The sequence below is a fragment of the Capsicum annuum genome, chromosome 4, assembly GCF_002878395.1.
Source record: "Capsicum annuum cultivar UCD-10X-F1 chromosome 4, UCD10Xv1.1, whole genome shotgun sequence".
Lineage (NCBI taxonomy): Eukaryota > Viridiplantae > Streptophyta > Magnoliopsida > Solanales > Solanaceae > Capsicum > Capsicum annuum.
In genome coordinates, this window is record NC_061114.1 from 5,875,329 (window position 1) to 5,894,116 (window position 18,788).

Below are 18,788 nucleotides of genomic sequence, written 5' to 3' on the forward strand. Positions count from 1 at the left end.
ATTTAGTATTTATAGCATCTCTCTAAGTAAGGCTCCAAAAATTCAGAATAATTTTTGTCGGGTCAAATCCGACGGTGAAGAGCGACGGTGCGTCGAAGGTTCGACGTCGTCGCTGTCGCAAGCGCCGTTGCTGTCTTCCAGTGTAGTCGCGTACTACTTCTGTTCAACGGTCAAGATCGATGGTACGTCGGAGTTTCGACGTTACATCGAGTTTTACCGTCGCTTGGTTCCAGTGGCTTGACCTTCTGATTCTTTACGACGGCATGGATCGACGGTCCGTCGAAGGACCGACGTTCCATCGAGACGTACTGTCGTTTGGTTCCAGTGATGTCCCCCTCTGGTTATGTCCGACGGCATAGGTTGACGTTAAGTCGCTATACCGACGACCCATCGGCTATACCGTCGAAGTTCATTTTTCCTTTGTTTGGCTCGACTTTTCCTCGTTACCACTTTCTCCTTGCTTTTATTCTGAAAATACTAAAATACATCGTTAAATACACATCAGTTGCTTGAAAAGAATCAATCATCTTAAGGAAAAAGCGTAGAATATTCCGTCGAATGCCGGAACATCAATGAGACTGGAGAGACAGATTTGTGGGGTCAGCCCCATCCTTCATAGCAGAAAACCAAAGTCAAAAATTTCTGCATGCCCATAACCCTTACTTTGGCAAAATGGGCTAGAGAAAAGTCCTGATTTTCAATAGTGTTTTTGATGTCACTGCGTAGACAGTTTTTGCCTATAAATAGAGGTAACTTCAACTCATTTCAACACACCAAATAGAGAGAAAAATAATACAGAGAGAGCAGACTGTGATAAAAAATAATTTGTGAAGAAAAGATTATGGTGAGCGATATTTTAGTAAGGTGGAGTCAAAAGAAGGTTATTTTTTTTGAGTGTATGGTAGTCACTTTGAGTATTGTACTTGTGACTACGGTGTAAAAAATTTTACTTTAGTAATAAGTTGCTCCTCTTGGTCCGTAGTTTTTACATTCTTTAGAAGGGTTTTCCACGTAGCCATAGTTTTTGCCTTATTTAGAAGGGTTTTCTACGTAAAATTCTTGGGATCATTATTTTCATTTATCTTCCTATTATTTTGAAACAATTACTTTTGTTGTTATTCTGTGTTTACCCAACAATTTAGGATTTTTATTTAGAGTTTTTGATAATACGTGAGAATGAGAGTGAGAGTATTGCTAGGGTTTTTCGTTAGAATTAGGATTTTGGAAGTTAGTGGTCAACTTTACACTTCTTCCATGCCAATTATCGTGGCGAAGTTGGAATTTAGATATCGGAAATTTTAAATTTTGATTGTGAATTTAGACACAGAAGCTATAAGTTTTTGGTTGCGCTCATCAAGGCAAGAGCTTTATACTTAATTAGGTAAATTTTAGTACAATTAATGCATTTTTTTAATGCTCTTTTAGTTAATTATGTTGCTTAGGGTTCGTAGTTTAGTGTTATTGTTCGATTTTGTCTCAATTTTTGTGGCAGGATCAAAATTTTGAGATTGAAACTTTTAAACGTTGACTGTGAATTTGGACGGAGAAGCTTTTTGAAATAAAATTTGTATATTTGAAAACTAAGTATAAAGTATTATATATTATAATAGCTAATTTACCATGAGACAGATGTTATACTTCAACTAGTCAAAGAACCTGTTGGTATTGTCTTTGTTTGTGGTCGCGCTCGTCAAAGCAAGCGCTTTATACATAATCAGGTAAAATTTTCGTAAAATTAAAACCTTTTTGTGAAAAATTTTAGTTAATATGTTGCTTAGTGTAGCTCAGTGTTATTATTCGTGAAATGTAAATTTGCTTGTCAATTTTGTGGGTTTGGTTAGAATTGGGATTTTGAAAGTTAAAAGGTCAACTGTCTATAATCCTTCTGTCGCAATTATCGTGGCACAATTTATAGTGTTATTATTCGTTAAATATAAATGTGCTTGTTAATGCTGTAGTTTTCACTAGAATTAGGATTTTGGAAGGTAGTGGCAACTATTTATTCCATATGTCCACTTATCGTGGCATAGTCGAATTTCGAGATTGAAAATTTTAAATTTTGATTATAAATTTGGGCATAAAAGCTTTAAGCTTTTGATCATACTCGTCAAGACAAGATCTTTATACTTAACTAGGTAAAATTTTAGTAAATTAATATTTTGTATCTTCTAGAAAATATTACAACAGCATCAATAACATACTCAGTGTCTAAAAAGAATGAGCATAAACTACTCAACTTCTACACTTCTACCTAGTGAAGTTAAAGAGGCTACTTTCATGGGTGAGTTTGATAAAAGGACATTGAGAACTTATTTTGACATTTAGATAAAAGTGTTGAAAAATTGAAAAAATGGACACCCTAATGGGTCCACAAAAAAATGTTAACCCTAGCACTCAAGTTTAAAAATATGCATTTTAGTCCATGTTCAAATATGTAAATATTAGCTCCACTACCAACCATTATTTGCCAATTTTCCCACGATTTTTGGCCATTTTTTGGTCAATTCTCGTTGATTTTTTTGGCATTCATCGGAAAACGACATTACCTCCATTATTTTAAACCATTTTCTCATATTTTGATCCCCACATTTTCATCCCTTTTCATCCAAAAAGCTTGAAAATTAGTCCCATATTTTGAAATCAATTCTAGGCTCAATAGCAACATTCCAACCCTCATTAGATTGTTTCTAAGTTGTAATCCGTTGAATTATTTTGATGGTCGTTGGAAAAGGAGAGATCACGTACTGTACTGTATGGAAAACAGATAAGAAGAACACGACTACAGTCTATTAAGTCTAGGATCATAAACCACTACTTGTGTCTATCAAATACTATCATCGAAGTATATTATGTCTATTATAGAATACGTGGTTGTTGGTGGTGAATTTTCTGGTGAATGAAAGGAGACTCCTAAATGTTGGATTTGAAAAACCACATCTAAGGAGACAATGTTCGTTTTTCTTCGTCGCAATAGTTCATATGATGATATGGTTAGAAGCATGATGGAGAGCAGAGAATTAAGTTGTGATCCAAGCGATGTGGTTATTAGTTACTTGATGAACGGGAGGGGAATCTATCCAATGTTCATAAAGAATGGTAGACACATGAAATTGTATGTGCTTTGTGTTGATTTCGATCATTCTAGGCCTGTATTGTGGGTTAAAGTTGTTGAAAGGTCCTGAAAAGAAGCTTCCACATCAGCCCCACCCCCAGCCTCGGCAGTGGATGATAGGTCAATGGAATACGAGTGCATCGGTGGTCATAAATGGGATAATTTTGAAGAATTGGAAGAAAAGAAGTATGAACGAGGTGAGGAGGGGCGGTCCAAACTACAAGCAAGCCACTCTTTCTCGGATGGCACTTATCTTTGTGTAGGACAAACATTCAAGGACAAGAATGTTTACATAATTTTAAGTAAGAAAAGATTGAAGAAATACTATACTATGCAAATTATTTATAATATACTAACGCCGTTGTTGATTTTTACACATCATAGATAGGTTATCAATTTTTGAAAAGTCGATTATTTACCAACTCGTAGGTTTATGATCAACTATTTGAATATATGGACAAGTTAGAATAGTCACAAAAAAAATAATTAAATTGAATAAAATTAAAGTATTGAAATTAACACCTTTCAAATACTGTAAAGTAATTTAGTTAAATTAATTGTGATACCAAATCACTTTTGAACATGATCAAGTGATATTTAAGGCATGTTATAGTCATAAACCAGTGAGATAGAACTAAAAAGAGAAGAAACAAAATAAAATATATAAGCACCATCCAAGCAATGCAAAACAACTAGATATCATCAAATGAGATTAGACTCGTCTAATAAGCATAAGGAAGAGTGATGGTTGTGACTTGCGGTTGTTCATGATACAAGTAGTGTTTGAGAATAAAAAGTCCCCCTCAATACAATGTTTGCTCTAGGTAATTGGTTGTTACTACCATTACTCTTCCTTATACTTGTAACACTCCAAAATCACATCCCGAGGCATCACACGGTGCTTAAGGCTAAGAATAGCCCCAAGCTAACCCTTTAAGCCTGCTACTAAATATGAAACTCACTTCAAGATAAACTATTCAAGAAATAGAACTATATTATATCAAATCTGAACTAAAATAAACTGTAAACACTGTCTGAATGACAAATACTGAGAGTCTGAAAATCTACTAATATTCCGACAAGCCTCTACTACTGAAGAACTGAAGATCCATTGGGACAGAATCCCAACTGACTCGGACTAAACCGAAAGTAATAACTCAAATACTAAGAAAAAAAGGAACTAGAAATCTGCAAGTGTAGGTCCTTGAACCATAAGAACTCACCAACTATAAGAGTGTAGATAGAGATGGTCGAACTACTCTCACTGCTGATACTGAATACCTAAACCTACATTATACTACCTCTGTTCCATTTTATGTGTCACCATTTGATCGGACACGGAGTTTAAGAAATAAAGGAAGTCTTGGTAATGTTTATCAAATTTTTCTTTATAAAAAAATGTTCTACTATCTTTTTTTAAATTAAGTGGGACCAATAAGGGTAAAAATGGAATTATGTCTCTAAATACTTACCAAATTAGGAAAGATGACATTCTTTTTGGGACGGACCAAAAAGAAAATGATGACGCATAAAATGGGACGGAGCAAGTAACACAATGTAGCACATATACATATATGTGGATCAACACTTTGAGGATGCACTGAGTATATGGGGGTGTAATGCATAAATAAAACATATCTCATATTCATCATTTATAAACAATGCATGCTAAATGAAAATGACTCACATAAGATGAAATATCTAAAATACTAAAATATAGAAGAAGCAAAACATGCTTTATAAGTTTTGTGAACCATCACATTCAGTTGTAGAAGCTATACTTAAATTCTCCCTTTTTGGACTTAGGAACTTTGAGAACTTAGGAAATCTTAAAACAATAACTTTCAAAATGTATACTTTTATTTTAAGGAGACTAGGGGACTTCCTTTGAAAACTTATAGATTAAAGAACTTTGGGAACTCAAGGACTTTGGGAGATTGTTCTAACCGACATAATCCATGTGAGATAACTTGGAGTCCAATGTCTTACCCATGTTGGGGAGAGCTATCTACCCTTGCCATCAGAATAGAACCTTAACTTAAGTGATCACTATCTTAGCCCACTAGGGGCAATCATAAATATACGGTGGCTCGTAGTTCTAGAGCATGAGACCTTGAAATCATACCCAACTCGGTGCTAAATACTACTCCCATACTTATTGCTCAGAACTTTTAGAAAATCCACCTTAAAATAGCACAAGGGTTCGTAATTAAAAACCAATTATGTTTCTCTATACTTTAAATCATAAACTGTATAAACAATGTGGATTTCTATCTTAGCTTAGTATCAAAGATCAATCTCTCTCTAAAAATCCGAATGCTTGCTTGTTAAAGCATGCTAACAATATACTTTTCATGAGATATCAAAATTCATACTTGGGGATGTACAATTCATAGTATAAATCCTCTATTCAAAACATAAGTTGATAAAATAAACATGCGATTCAAGGTTTAAATTACTTATAAATTCATAAACTCGAAGCAACATAATTTGGATAAAATCCCAACATACAAATCATGCAATCTTTAATAAAATTCAACTTTTTGGGCACAAGAACGGAAGAATTGTTCTTGTTCAAACCCCACATACCTCAGTTGAAGAAAAAACCTGGTTTAAGATGCTTTTTGAGACTCTATTTACACTCTTGAATAAGGGTTCTTGAAGCTTTTAGCTTAGGGATCTCAATTCTTGAATCAATTTGGAAAAAGGATGGTGAAATCTTGAGGTTCTTGAACCTTGGGCTGAAACCCTAAGGTGTGTTCTTGAGAGATTTGAGAGAATGAGGGTATAATTTGGTGTTTGAGGGCTGAATCTCCTGGGCAAGGCGCTGCGGGGTAATCGCCCCAAGCTACTATTTTGCCATACCAAACATGCCGTTACGCTCATCCAAAAATTTTGAATCTCACTCGAGATATACTATCGACCTGACCCATCGTGAATCAACTTAAAAATCAACTATTGGAGGTCGGAAAGGTCTTCAAATAAATCCTCAAAGTTTGAAGGCTTTAGGAAAGAGTAAGTCCCAACACTTAGTCAAATTTTCTAAGTGTGAAACTCCTCTTGACATTCTTTGAAGGCTTTATCGACTAGGAAAATTTGCAAAATCTTACAATATCTCTCCCTTGAGAATATTCGTCCTCGAATTTTGTTAGCTAGGCTAAGATTACTAAGGAATCTATGGATACATGACAGCATGCATAACTAAAATAAGGTTGCTAAACTGATTCTAGATCATTCTGAGCTTCTAAGATAATATGTGAGTGCATGAACTTATAATAATAATAATAATAATAATAACTAAGCAGTTGAATCTCTGATTAGAAAGGAGCTGGATTAAGGAAGAGTAGTACCTTCGGCTAAAGCTGATTTTGCGGAGAAGAGGTGAGGGTACTTGGATCGCATATCTATTTCTGCTTCCCAAGTAGCACCCTCAACTGACTGATTCTACTTGAGAACTTTGACCAAGGGAACTTCTTTGTTCCTTAGTCTACGAATCTGATAATCTAGGATCTCAATTGGAATCTCATCATATGAGAGACTGCTCTGAATATCTAAGCTTTCTAAAGGATCTACAACAATGGATTCACCAATGCACTTCTTAAGCATAGAGATGTAGAATATAGGATGAACAGCTGACAAGTCTGCGGGCAACTCGATCTTATAAGCTACTTTCCCAACACGATTCAAGATTCTATACAAGCCAACATAATGGGGACTAAGCTTCCCCTTTTTGCCAAATCTCTCCACCCCTTTCATGGGTGAAATCTTCAGATACACCAAATCATCAACTTCAAACTCAAGATCTCTTCTCCTCACATCTGCATATGATATTTAATGACTCGGGGCTGTCTTCAACCTTTCTCTAATCAACATGACCTTTTTCATGGATTCAAACACTACATCAAGCCCAAGCAAAGTGGCCTCACCCACGTTAAACCAACCTATGAGTGATCTACATCTCCTCCCATAAAGAGCCTCAAACAGGGTCATCTGAATACTAGAATGATAGCTATTATTATACACAAACTTAATTAATGCAAAATACTCATCCCAACTACCCTTGAAATCAAGAGCACATGCCCTCAACATATATTCTAAGTTCTGGATGGTCCTCTCTGCCTGACCATCTTTTTCATAAACTCAATTAATGGGAAATGCTCATCCCAACTACCCTTGAAATCAAGAGAACATGCCCTCAACATATCTTCTAAGTTCTGGATGGTCCTCTCTGTGTAACCATCTGTCTGCGGATGAAAAGCTGAACTAAGATAAATTTGGGTACCAAGACCCTTCTGAAAGGCTCTCCAAAATTGGGAAGTAAGTTTAGTACCCCTGTCTGAGATGATAGACAAGGGGACTCCATGCAACCTGACTAACTCTCGGATATACAACTTAGCATAATCCTCAGCTGTATAAGACATATGTATGGGCAAGAAATGTGATGACTTAGTCAACCTGTCTACAACAACCCAAACTGAATCAGGACGACGATGCGAAAGAGGTAAACCAGTCACAAAATCCATATTCACCTCTTTCCACTTCCAAGTGGGGATACCAAACTCTTGCAGCTTACCACCATGTCTTTGGTGCTCTACCTTAACCTGTTGACAAGTTACACACTTTGCTAGAAATACTGCTATATTCTTCTTCATACCACTCCACCAATAGATTTCCCGCAAGTCGCGGTACATCTTGGTAGCACTAGGATGAGTAAAATATCGTGCACCATGCGCCTTAGGCATAATTCTCTGCCTCAAGTCATCAACACAAGGAACACATAGTCCGTTCTGGTATCTTAACACACCATCTACCCTTTGGGAGAAAACCTCTACCTTTTGGTATTTAATTGACTCCTTCAGTTTGACCAAACTAGGATCCATATCCTGCTTCTCCTTCACTTCCAAAACTAAAGAAGATTCAAAACTACTCTGAACCCAAACTTTACCTTCAGCTGAATCAAGCAGTCTAACACCCAACCTGTCCATACGATGAACTTCGTGAGCTAACTCTTTCTTATCTTTCTCCATATAAGCAGCACTGCCCATAGACAACCTGCTAAGGGAGTCTACTACTATATTGGCCTTTCCCGGATGATACAACACACTTATATCATAGTGTTTTAGCAATTCTAGCCATATCGTCTGACGAAGATTCAACTCCATCTGAGTAAACACATACTACAAGCTTTTATGGTCCATGAACATATCAATATTAACACCAGATAGTGTCTCCAGATTTTTAAATCAAACACAACAACAACTAATTCCATATCATGGGTTGGGTAGTTCTTTTCATGAGGCTTCAACTGTCTAGAGGCATAGGCTATAACCTTACCTTTCTACATCAACACACAACCTAAACCATCTCTAGATTCATCATAATACACCACAAAACCATTTGTACCATCAGGTAATGTCAACACTAGGGATAAAGTGAGTCAAGTCTTCAACTCCTAAAAACTCTACTCGCAAGAATCTGACCACAGGAACTTAAATTTTTTTTGGATCAATCTAGACATAGGAGATGCAATAGATGAGAAATCTTTAACAAAATGCCGATAATAACTAGCTAGACCAAAGAAACTTCTAATGTCTAATGGAGAGATAGGTCTAGGCCAATTTCTTACAGCTTTCATCTTTTGGGGATCAAAACTAATACCATCGGTAGAGATAATATGACAAAGAAATGATACTAATCTTAGTCAAAATTCACACTTGCTGAAGTTGGCAAACAATTGATGATCTTTAAGTGTCTGCAACATAATTTGAAGATTGTCTGTATAATCATCCTTACTATGAGAGTACACAAGGATATCATCTACGAATACTATGACAAAATATCTAGGTACGGTTTGAACACTCAATTCATGAGGTCTATGAAAGCTGCTAGAGCATTGGTTAGCCCGAAAGGCATGACTAGAAACTCAAAACGACCATAATGGGTTCTGAAGGCTGTCTTTGGAATATCACACTCTTTTACTCTAAGCTGATGATAGCCGGATCTAAGGTCTATCTTTGAGAAATAACTTGCACCTTGTAATTGATCAAACAAGTCATCAATTCTAGGAAGAGGGTATTTATTCTTGATTGTTACCTTATTTAACTGATTATAGTCAATGCACATTCGCAAAGAACCATATTTCTTCTGCACGAATAGGACAAGAGCACACCATGGAGAAACACTAGGTCTTATGAAACCCTTATCTAAAAGATCTTTCAGTTGCTCATTGAACTCTTTAAGATCTGCGGGATCCATACGATATGGAGGAGTAGAAATAGGCTGTGTATCAGGAAAAAGGTCAATCCCGAATTCTATCTCTCTAGCGGGAAGTACCCTTGTGAGATCTTTTAGAAAGACATTAGGAAACTCATTTACTACACTGACTGTTAACTTGAACTAGATGATAAGTGCAACATTTAGATATCAACTTCCTAGCCTTAAGATAAGATATGAAATGACTTTTGGGAGATACTGAATTACTTGACTACTCAAAAACTGGCTCATCAAGAAATTGAAACTTAATAACACAGGTGTGACAATCTATGGTTGCATAACAGGAATTGAGCCGATCCATACCAAGAATAAGATCAAAATCAACCATATCTAATTCTATCAAGTCTGTTAACATGACTCTATGAAGGATAGTGATAGGACACTTTTTATATTTTTTCTTGGCAACAGCCGACTCACCTACTGGAGTAGATACCAAGAAAGGCTCAGGGATCTTTTCAGAACTTATCTCAAAATTTACAGCAACTAACGGGGTCACATAATAGAAACTCGACCCAGGGTGTAGCAATACATGCACTTCAAAATAAAAGACACGAAGCATACCAGTAATAATATCTAGTGAATCTTCCTGCTCCTGATGGGATGGTAAAGCGAAAAACCTATTCTGGCGGTGCCCGCAGTAGTGCTGGACAAAGTGCCCTGAGGAGGGACTGGGCGACCTAGAGAAGCTGGTGCATTGGTAGCCTGAGTCTGGGGACGAACATCTCAGTTTTTCTGCTTAGCATACGAATACTCTCTAAGCCTGTGGCCCAACTTTCCATTACCAAAACAACCCTTCTGCTCGGCCAAGTACTCACCGGGATGGGTTCTACCACACTTAGCACATGAAGAATAACTTGGCTTGCCACTCACACTATTCTAGGACCTAGACATGGAAGACTTACCCCCACTGCTCCTGTTTGGTTCTGGGTGTAGGGGCACTAGCTGAAGAAGGTACGAGCATAGACGATCAATTCTAAAACTACAAACTATTTCCTTCTCCATACCTATCTCTCTCTCTCCTTAGCTTTCTCTTCCTCAATATGCTCAGCATGCATCATCAATCTAGAAAGATCCATATCTCTATTGAGCATAGCAGTCCTACGCTTCTTAACCACCAACCCAAACACCTAGTCAAAAACTTACTCATACTAGATCGGGTATCAGCTATCAAATCAAGGGCATACTTAGATAACTAGTTAAACTTAAGGCAGTACTCTTTTACTGTCATAAAGCCCTGCCTCAGGTTCATGAATTCTTCTATCTTAGCTTCCCTTATCTCAAGTGGGTAAAACATATCTAGAAATGCATCCTGAACCACTTGCCAAGTCATGGGAGCTGCATTCTCCCCTCTACTCTTCTTCCACACCACAACCCAATCATAAGAAACATCCTTCAACCTATAGGATGCCAACTCTACACTCTCTTCTTTAGTAACATGCATAACTTGGGTGATCTTTTTCACCTCATCAAGATATAGCTATGGGTCCTCACCTGCCTTCAACCCAAAGAACTCCAGCAGATTCATCCTCATAAAGTTATGAAGTCTGGCTGCAGCTAAATCACCTGTCTTATTGATGCAGAATCGCAACCTGATTATTGGCATGAACATTAGCGGTCACCGCTTGGGCTAATGCTTGGAAGGCAGCTCAAAACTCGGCATGAGACACATTCTTATTCAGGAGATCTGTGGCCTAAGGTTGTTGGTTATCATATCTGTCACACCCCTTTTTCGTACTCCGAAAAGATATATTTTAAGGTTCGAAAGGGTTTTGATTATTAAAGTGAGAAAAGATTAAAAATTTGTTTCAAAAAGGACTTTTTACATTTAAACTCAGAGTCGCCACTTGACATAAATCGGGTGTGCCAAGTTACCTTTGAAAATCCTTTTCAAAAATAGTTTGACTCTATAAACTAATCTACGAATAGAGATTCTGACTAAGGAATTTTGTTGACCGAGGGGAAGGTGTTAGGCACCCCTCGATCCCGTGGTTTGACCACGGTCGCTTAGTAGAGCATATCGGCTAACTTGACAATATAAAATGTATAAACCACATAAATACATAAAACAAGCAAAACAAACAAATCAAAACAAAATTCAAAACCAAAATAATGTCCAGTCCGAATTATACAATCCCAAAAACTAGAAAATGCGAAAAATGTAAATCCTATTCTAGACTAATCCTAAACTACGCTCCATTCCTTTCTCCACCCGGCGTTTCAAGCCTTGATCATGCGTCGTCTTCAAGTACATGATACTTTGGGGCATTCCCCGGTGAATAAATACAATTCCTTCGGGGCATTCCCCGCAAATGAATACAACATCAATTTCATGCGATAAACTTGAAAACATCCAACACATTCAACATTCCACGCATTCAACCCAACATCAATCCTAAATTTGCCTACCCAACTTAGAATTTGTCTATTTGTCCCGACCTAAAACATGCCGCTATCAAGTTCGAATAGTGTTCGTTTCAAGTCAAACAACAACCCATGAATCAAACCAACCAAAATTCACCTTTTATCAAGTTTCAATTCCCGTCCCACTTAGTCTTAATCAATTAACCAAGTTCAATAGAAGAATCAACCAATCAAGCCACGATAATCATAGAAACTCAAACACGCTCAAAATTCATATCATCGACCCATCACGAATCAACAAACATCAAGACATCAAACATCACATTATGATAAAAATAGAAAGAAATGGAGTTGAAGAATCGGACCTCATTTTTTATTTCAACTCACTGAATTGTGCAAACAAAGCCACTGACCTCAAGACCTCGATTCAACAAACTCAACACGGATCTACCAACTCGATCACACCCAAAATTAGAACCGACCCAAATGAACTGACTGACCCGTTTCAATTAGTGGTTTTCTGATTGGGGTTTTGGTCAGATTCTAATAGACGTGGTGATTTTTGGCGAACCTGTCGCTGGAACAGTGACAAATACAGGGGTTCACTTTTCCCTCAACACTCTGTTTTCCAAATTTGAAACTCAAGTCCTGAACAACTAATTTGGTAGTCGAAATCGAACCCAACTTGGGACTTTGGACTAGGGTTCGACGATAAAATGGGACACCGATCTGTTGGCACTTTCCAGTGGGTTTACGCCATTTTTCAGCGATGACAAAGGTCGCCGGAACAATAGCGTGACAGGGACAATTTCTTTTCTCCTCCCTCGACCTCTCACTGTATTCTTTCCGTGTTTCTCTCCCACCCAATCTCTCTTGACCTCTCCCAATCTGTGTTTTTTTGTCGACCTCTGTGTGTTGATGGTCTTAGTTTCTGCTCCCTTCCTTTTTTTGCTTGAAAAAAATCACCGAACCCTAGAAGGGCGCCTAAGTATCTCACCCCCACAATGGGAGAATCAGGTGTGCATAGTTCGTGAAGTTTTGCCAAAATGGCCAATTAAACTCTTTTTTCTTTCTTGAAACAAAGTGTCAAAAGAATTGACGAAAATCTTTTTGCATTTTTTTTTAGGTTTAAATCTCTATACAAAATGAAACCTGTGATTACCAAAGAAAAATCTTTTTGGGTTTTTGATTTTTGAATTTCATGTGAAAATGAAACTTGAACCTATTAAAGGAAAATCTTTTTGTAGTGTTCTTTTAAAGACGTATATGAAATGCCTACTCTAAATGGAGAGTGAATAAATATTTTTGGATTTTTTAAATAAGATCCCCGAACCAACAATAGGCTGCCTACGTATCTCACCCCGAAAGAGGAGAATCAGGGGTGCGTAGTTCGTCCAGATTGAACAATTAATGATTAACTAATAGATTGACCCTAACTTAAGAGACACGACCAAAGACAAACAAATAAAATCTTTTTTGGATTTTTAATCAGACACTTCAACTAAAACTGACACCAACAATTACGAAGGAAAATCTTTTTGGCATTTTTACTATATAAGAATGTACAAAGCTCCTATTGAAAGGAAAAAATATTTTTGGAGTTTTCGAATTATGAATGCTTACTGAAGAAATAAAAGGAAAATTTTTTAATGTTTTTGATTTTTTGGGAAATGAGTGCAAAAAGTAAAAAAATATTTTATTAATTTTTGAATTGTGAAAAACAAAAGCCATAAAGAACCCTAAAAACTACCAAATTTTTTTTTTCTTCACTCTTTTTTTCTTCTTTTTTTTTTTTCAACAATTTCTTGCCTACACACTTTGCTTCTAACTCAAATTTTTGCCCAAACCAGTCGGTCAAATAACCTTGTTACCCTAAAAAATGCAACATTTAGCACGTAGGGATGCCTTAGAGGTGAGTCTCCTACAAAGGGCCAAGTGGGCCCTACTAGGTCTTCAATATGATGTACATAAGCATAACCTAAAGGCTGACCTACGTTGGGGTTCACTAACAAGGCTGTTTGGGGGAGTGTATAGTCGATAGTGGTTGCTTTGCTTTCCACCTAATCCATAACACCGATGGCTCCCCCATAAAATAAGGGTAACTCAACTAGAGATCGTGTACAATACGTGTACTATGAACTTGTTGCAGAAAAAAGGCCTGGGGGTAGACATATGATGCCAGATATAAAAGCAGTAACACATAAGATAAATATTGTACACAAAGAGCACGAAAACATTCAACAATGATAAAACAATAACACAAAACAACACAAACAAAATGTTTATACACCTATAGTGCTAAACAAAGCCGATACGACTCCAAAATAAGCTTGAATTCTGAACAAGTCCCCAGCAGAGTCGCCAGAGCTGTCATACCCCTTTTTCAACATCCAAAAAGATTCATTTTTAAGTTTGAAAGGGTTTTTATTATTAAAGTGTCAAAGGATTGAAAATTTGTTTCGAAAAAGAATTATTTATATTTTTTATACAGACTCACCACTTAACATAATCGAGTGTGCCAAGTCACCTTTGAAAAATCCTTTTCAAAATGATTTGACTCTTTGAAACTGGTTTGCGAATAGAGATTCCGGCTAAGGAATTATATTGACCGAGGGGAAGGTGTTAGGCACCCCTCGATACCGTGATTTGACCACGGTCGCTTGGTGGAGAATATCGGATAATTTGACATTATAAATATATAAAACACACAAAAACAGACAAATCAATCAATCAAACAAACAAACAAAAAAAATCCAAAATTATAGCGTCTATTCTCAATACACATAGACACACAGTTAGAGACGGAGAGAGAGATCGAGAGTGAGAGAAATTGGGTCAGAGAGGGAGATCGATGGGGTTGAGGAGAAGACGGGCGAGGCTCGTAAGAGTTCTGCCGATGAGATTTCTGCTGGAATCTCTATCGAAAGACGCCGGCCGTCATTTTTCGTTGGCACGATGACATCATCACCGAAATCTAGTTGGAGAACGTCAAGGGGTCACCGCGATCCGATCTTTCTATTCGATTTTTTCTCTTGTCAGTTACTTGCCGAAGTTTTGTCTACGCAGACTTCGACTTATCTCGTAAAATCTTGATTTTGGTATTCATTCGTGCCCATGGATTTCTGCTTGTATCTTCCTTTTGGGATTAGTCCGTGTTTTGGGTTCAGGTTGGTGAAAAATACAAAAAAAAAAGAGTTTTTATTTGAGCTGGTGGGTTGTGGCTGAAGTTCGATTCAAGGTTTCTGGCGCGGACTTCATCTCGTTTATAGCGTCCAGTCCAATTATTACAACCCCATCGATCTCCCTCTCTGACCCAATTTCTCTCACTCTCGATCTCTCTCTCCGTCTCTAACTGTGTGTCTATGTGTATTGAGAATAGATGGAAATTGGGTACTTGTGATTACGCGTTGTTGTTTTCATTCCCCATGGAAAGCTCCAGTCGGATCTCCCTTTTCTTTTTCTTTGCTCTGTGTATATCTTCTTCTCCCTCAGTGATGATGTCTTTGGGAGACTGAAAAAAAGAAAGAAAACCTGATCCCCCATCTCACGTTTCAACCCATTTTCTCCCCTGTGTTCTTTTTCCTTCGTGAAGAAGAAATATCCCGGAGTCCGTATGCTGTGAGGTGGCCCCAAAAAGGAAAGAAGGAGAGAGCTGATGGCTTTGTTTATTTTTTATTCAAAAAATGGACCCCTCGAAAATAGTTGAAAGCTTTCCTTTTGTATTGATAAGAATCGAAAAAATCTGTGGGCCCTACGCCTTTTTTTGTTGTTGATCAATTGTTGTGGCAAAGAAAAAGGTAAAGAAAACATGAGTGGTGTGAGGGGTAGGGTAGGCGGGTAGGGTAAAGGTAGGTGGGGTAGTGGTTGTTTATTTTTGATTGGATAGGTTGTCAGAATAAAAATAAAATTAGTTAGGGGTTGTTATTATTTTGTATTTTTGTGAGGGAATAATTACATGGTTGAGGGTACACGGTAGGATAGGTAAAAAGGTGAAAACTAATCTTTCGAAGGGACAAAATTACGTGTCTACAATATCTACAGGCGTTGTCTCTGCGAGGAGGTATGTTCTATTATTAAAGAGCACGATTCAATAACAGATAGAGATAGCTGTAAGCACGATGGATTATGAAAGAAAGAGAGGGTTTTCCTAAAATGCTTCATAATCTCTTGCTCATAGATGTGGCGCGCTTCACACCAATTATCAAGACTCTACGTAATGCGGCTTGCCCGACTCCCTAGGACTCTATAAACCTTACGCTCTGATACCAAGTTTGTAACTCCCCAAAATCACATCCCGAGGTGTCACACGATGCTCAAGGCTAAGAATAGCCCCAAGTTAACCTTTGGAGGAGAAAGAGGAGAGCCCCAACTTGCCAAGAATTGTATGCAAAGATGGACCAGATAGAGGTTTGTTAAAGAGGCCGGCAAGCTGAGATTTTGAAGAGATAAAAGATAGAGATTTCAATCCGGAAAGAAATTGTTGGCGCACAAAGTGACAATCCAGTTCGACATGCTTTGTCCTTTCATAGAAGACAGGATTTCGGGCAATGTGAATTGCCGCTTGTCTATCAGAGTATAAGGGTATTGGTAATGATGGTTCAAGGGATAAATCAGTAAGCAGACGGGTGAGCCCGATTAGTTCTGCAACAAGACGTCTAATTGAACGATATTCAGCTTCAGCTGAAGAAAGGGATATGGAGGTTTATTTTTTTGATTTCCAACTAATAGGAGAATCACCTAATCTTATAAAGAAACCACTGACAGATTTGCGAGAGTCACGGCAAGCCGCGCAATCTGCATCACAAAAAGTTAAAAGAGAGAAGTTTGGGTTTGAATTGAGAAAAAGACTTTGAGTGGGGTTTAATTTGAGGTATTGAAGTACACGGAGAGCTGTTGTAAAATGGGAAATAGATGGTTTTTGCATGTATTGACTAAGGGTCAAGACAGTGAAAGAAAGATCGGGTCTTGTGTGGGTAAGATAGTTAAGTTTGCCAATCAAACGCCGATAAATAGTTGGATCCAGCGAAAGAGTTCCAGACGCATCAGATAATTTGGTGGAAGGATCGAGTGGAGCAGATACTGTGGGGAGACTGGAGCAATCAAATTCACTGATTAAGTCCCTCATAATCTTGCTTTGTGTAATGATAAAACATGTTGGTTCTCGCATGATTTCCATTCCCGCGAAATAAAGAATCTGACCAAAATCCTTTATTTGAAATTCTGAATGTAGAAAAGACTTAAGATCTGAAAGTTCTTGAGCATTATCACTGGTGAGTAATAAATCATCAACATAAACTGCCACAATAGAGATAGAGCTTCCTGTCTTTTTGAAAAATAATGATATGAAGAAATGTAAGACAGATTGTATGAAAAGTTTTTCTCTATTTTCTTATCTTCAATGTACATCATCCTACCACTATTTATAATGTATATGCTGAAAAAAGGAATGTAAACACAGAATAAATGAATTGGAAAAGTAGCAGCAAGTCTGCATAGGTTGGTGCAGATTTTCCAGCTTGCACATGTGCAGATTTTCCAGTTTACAGCTTGTGTGTGCAGATTTTCCAGCTTGCACATGTGAAGATTTTCCAGTTTTACAGCTTGTATTGACAATTGTAGATTGTATCTTCAATGTGAGCTGTAGATCTTGTGAGCTGTAGATTTTGTGAGCTGAAGGATTCCTTTCTTCTCCTTCTTATCGTCATTGATTACCTTAACTCCAACACAGTTCTTCATCAACAATGAAGCATTGTGTCGTTCTTAAAGATTTAGTGTCCCGCCATGCCCCACTACATCAAAGCATAGATCAAATAGGAAAAAGTTTCTAGTTCTGTTTCTTTTGCTAGGACTTGCACTTGTATTTGTTCCTATGACCTTTGAGTTTGTATGGATAAGGTATAGAAGAGGTAAAATGTATATCTGAACCTTTTCTGATAGTTCAATGACATTTAATTTGATCTTTTTCCCTGATGAGAATACTAAAAAAGGTAATACTAAATAATAATTCTTTCTCTTAGTGCATGACTGCCTGTCATCTCTTAACAATTCACTTAATATGGACTAGAAATATATATATATTTTTCATAACTTAATTCAATCATGGGGTTGGGGGGGGAGGGCGGACGGGGAGGATGATTAATCACATACAAAGCAAATAGATATGAAGAATAATAAATCATCAAACTCAAAATTGAAATATAGCAATTACCATTTATTAACATTTTCTTTTTTTTTTTCTTTTTGTGAAATGTGCACATGGCATTAGGAAATAAAACATAGGCAAATATCTTCATAGACAATCAGAAAAAAAAAATGTTATATCACATGTGGCCCAACAATTACATGATTCAAGTCAAACTCACCTTCCTTGACTAAGCTTTTGTTTGCTTCCCCTACCACTCCCCCCTACGTTCTCTCATCCTTATCACTTGTGAAAATTGCATCGAAGAAGCAAAAATGTAGGAAGGTGGAGATGAGGGAGGAGAAAGTGAACGTAGGAGTTACGAAAGCAGCAGTGAGGGCAGTGAAAGTGAATGGAGGAGTTGCAAAGGCGGTGGAGAAAGATAAGAGAGTTGCATAGGAGGTGCATCATCGAGGAGTACGGAAAAGCTCCAATATTTGGTTTGGTACGTTTGACACGGCAGAGGAAATACATGACAGACAAGAGATCCAAAGAAAAGATCCAATATTTGATTTGGTATATTTGACACGGTGGAGGAAATGAATGTCAAGATGAATTTTCCAATTCCAATGGACGAAATGAATCAGAGTCATGGTTGGATCAATATTGTTGAGCCATCAAGTATTAGTTAAGATGTGTCACTAGTTAAGTCGTCAAGTTACGCAATTCCCTTATTTTATGGAAGTCTAAGAAACAGCAAACAATATTAAGCTGCTTAGGAGTTTGCTGCATTAGTTTGTATTTAATCCTTTTTGTTATGGCCCTATCTCTTATTGAAAATTAAAACTAATAGAAAAAATGGGAATAATTCCCGGTAAATGACAAGGAAATTTCGCTTTTTTGGTTTATTCCTTCCTCCAA

General features: G+C 37.3%; 1 protein-coding gene across 1 annotated transcript; it reads right to left on the reverse strand.

The window, feature by feature from the left end:
• Positions 1 to 14,541: 14,541 nt before the first annotated feature.
• On the reverse strand, positions 14,542 to 16,922 carry LOC124897893. The gene is made up of 4 exons (XM_047411488.1): positions 16,739 to 16,922; positions 16,484 to 16,540; positions 16,088 to 16,387; positions 14,542 to 14,720 (listed from the first exon to the last, which is right to left on the reverse strand). The coding sequence occupies exons 1-4, from the start codon at positions 16,920 to 16,922 to the stop codon at positions 14,542 to 14,544; spliced, it is 720 nt and encodes a 239-aa protein (XP_047267444.1).
• Positions 16,923 to 18,788: the final 1,866 nt, after the last annotated feature.

What these genes read in the sequence shown, in the direction of transcription:
- LOC124897893 (XM_047411488.1), bottom strand. Translation starts at nt 16,922, where the DNA reads ATGGAAATCATGCGAGAACCAACATGTTTTATCATTACACAAAGCAAG. An exon ending in TGGTTTCTTTATAAGATTAG is followed by an intron (nt 16,388 to 16,483) that starts GTGATTCTCCTA and finishes GTCTTGTTGCAG; the next exon opens with AACTAATCGGGCTCACCCGT. An exon ending in CTCCTCTTTCTCCTCCAAAG is followed by an intron (nt 14,721 to 16,087) that starts GTTAACTTGGGG and finishes TTCTCCAACTAG; the next exon opens with ATTTCGGTGATGATGTCATC.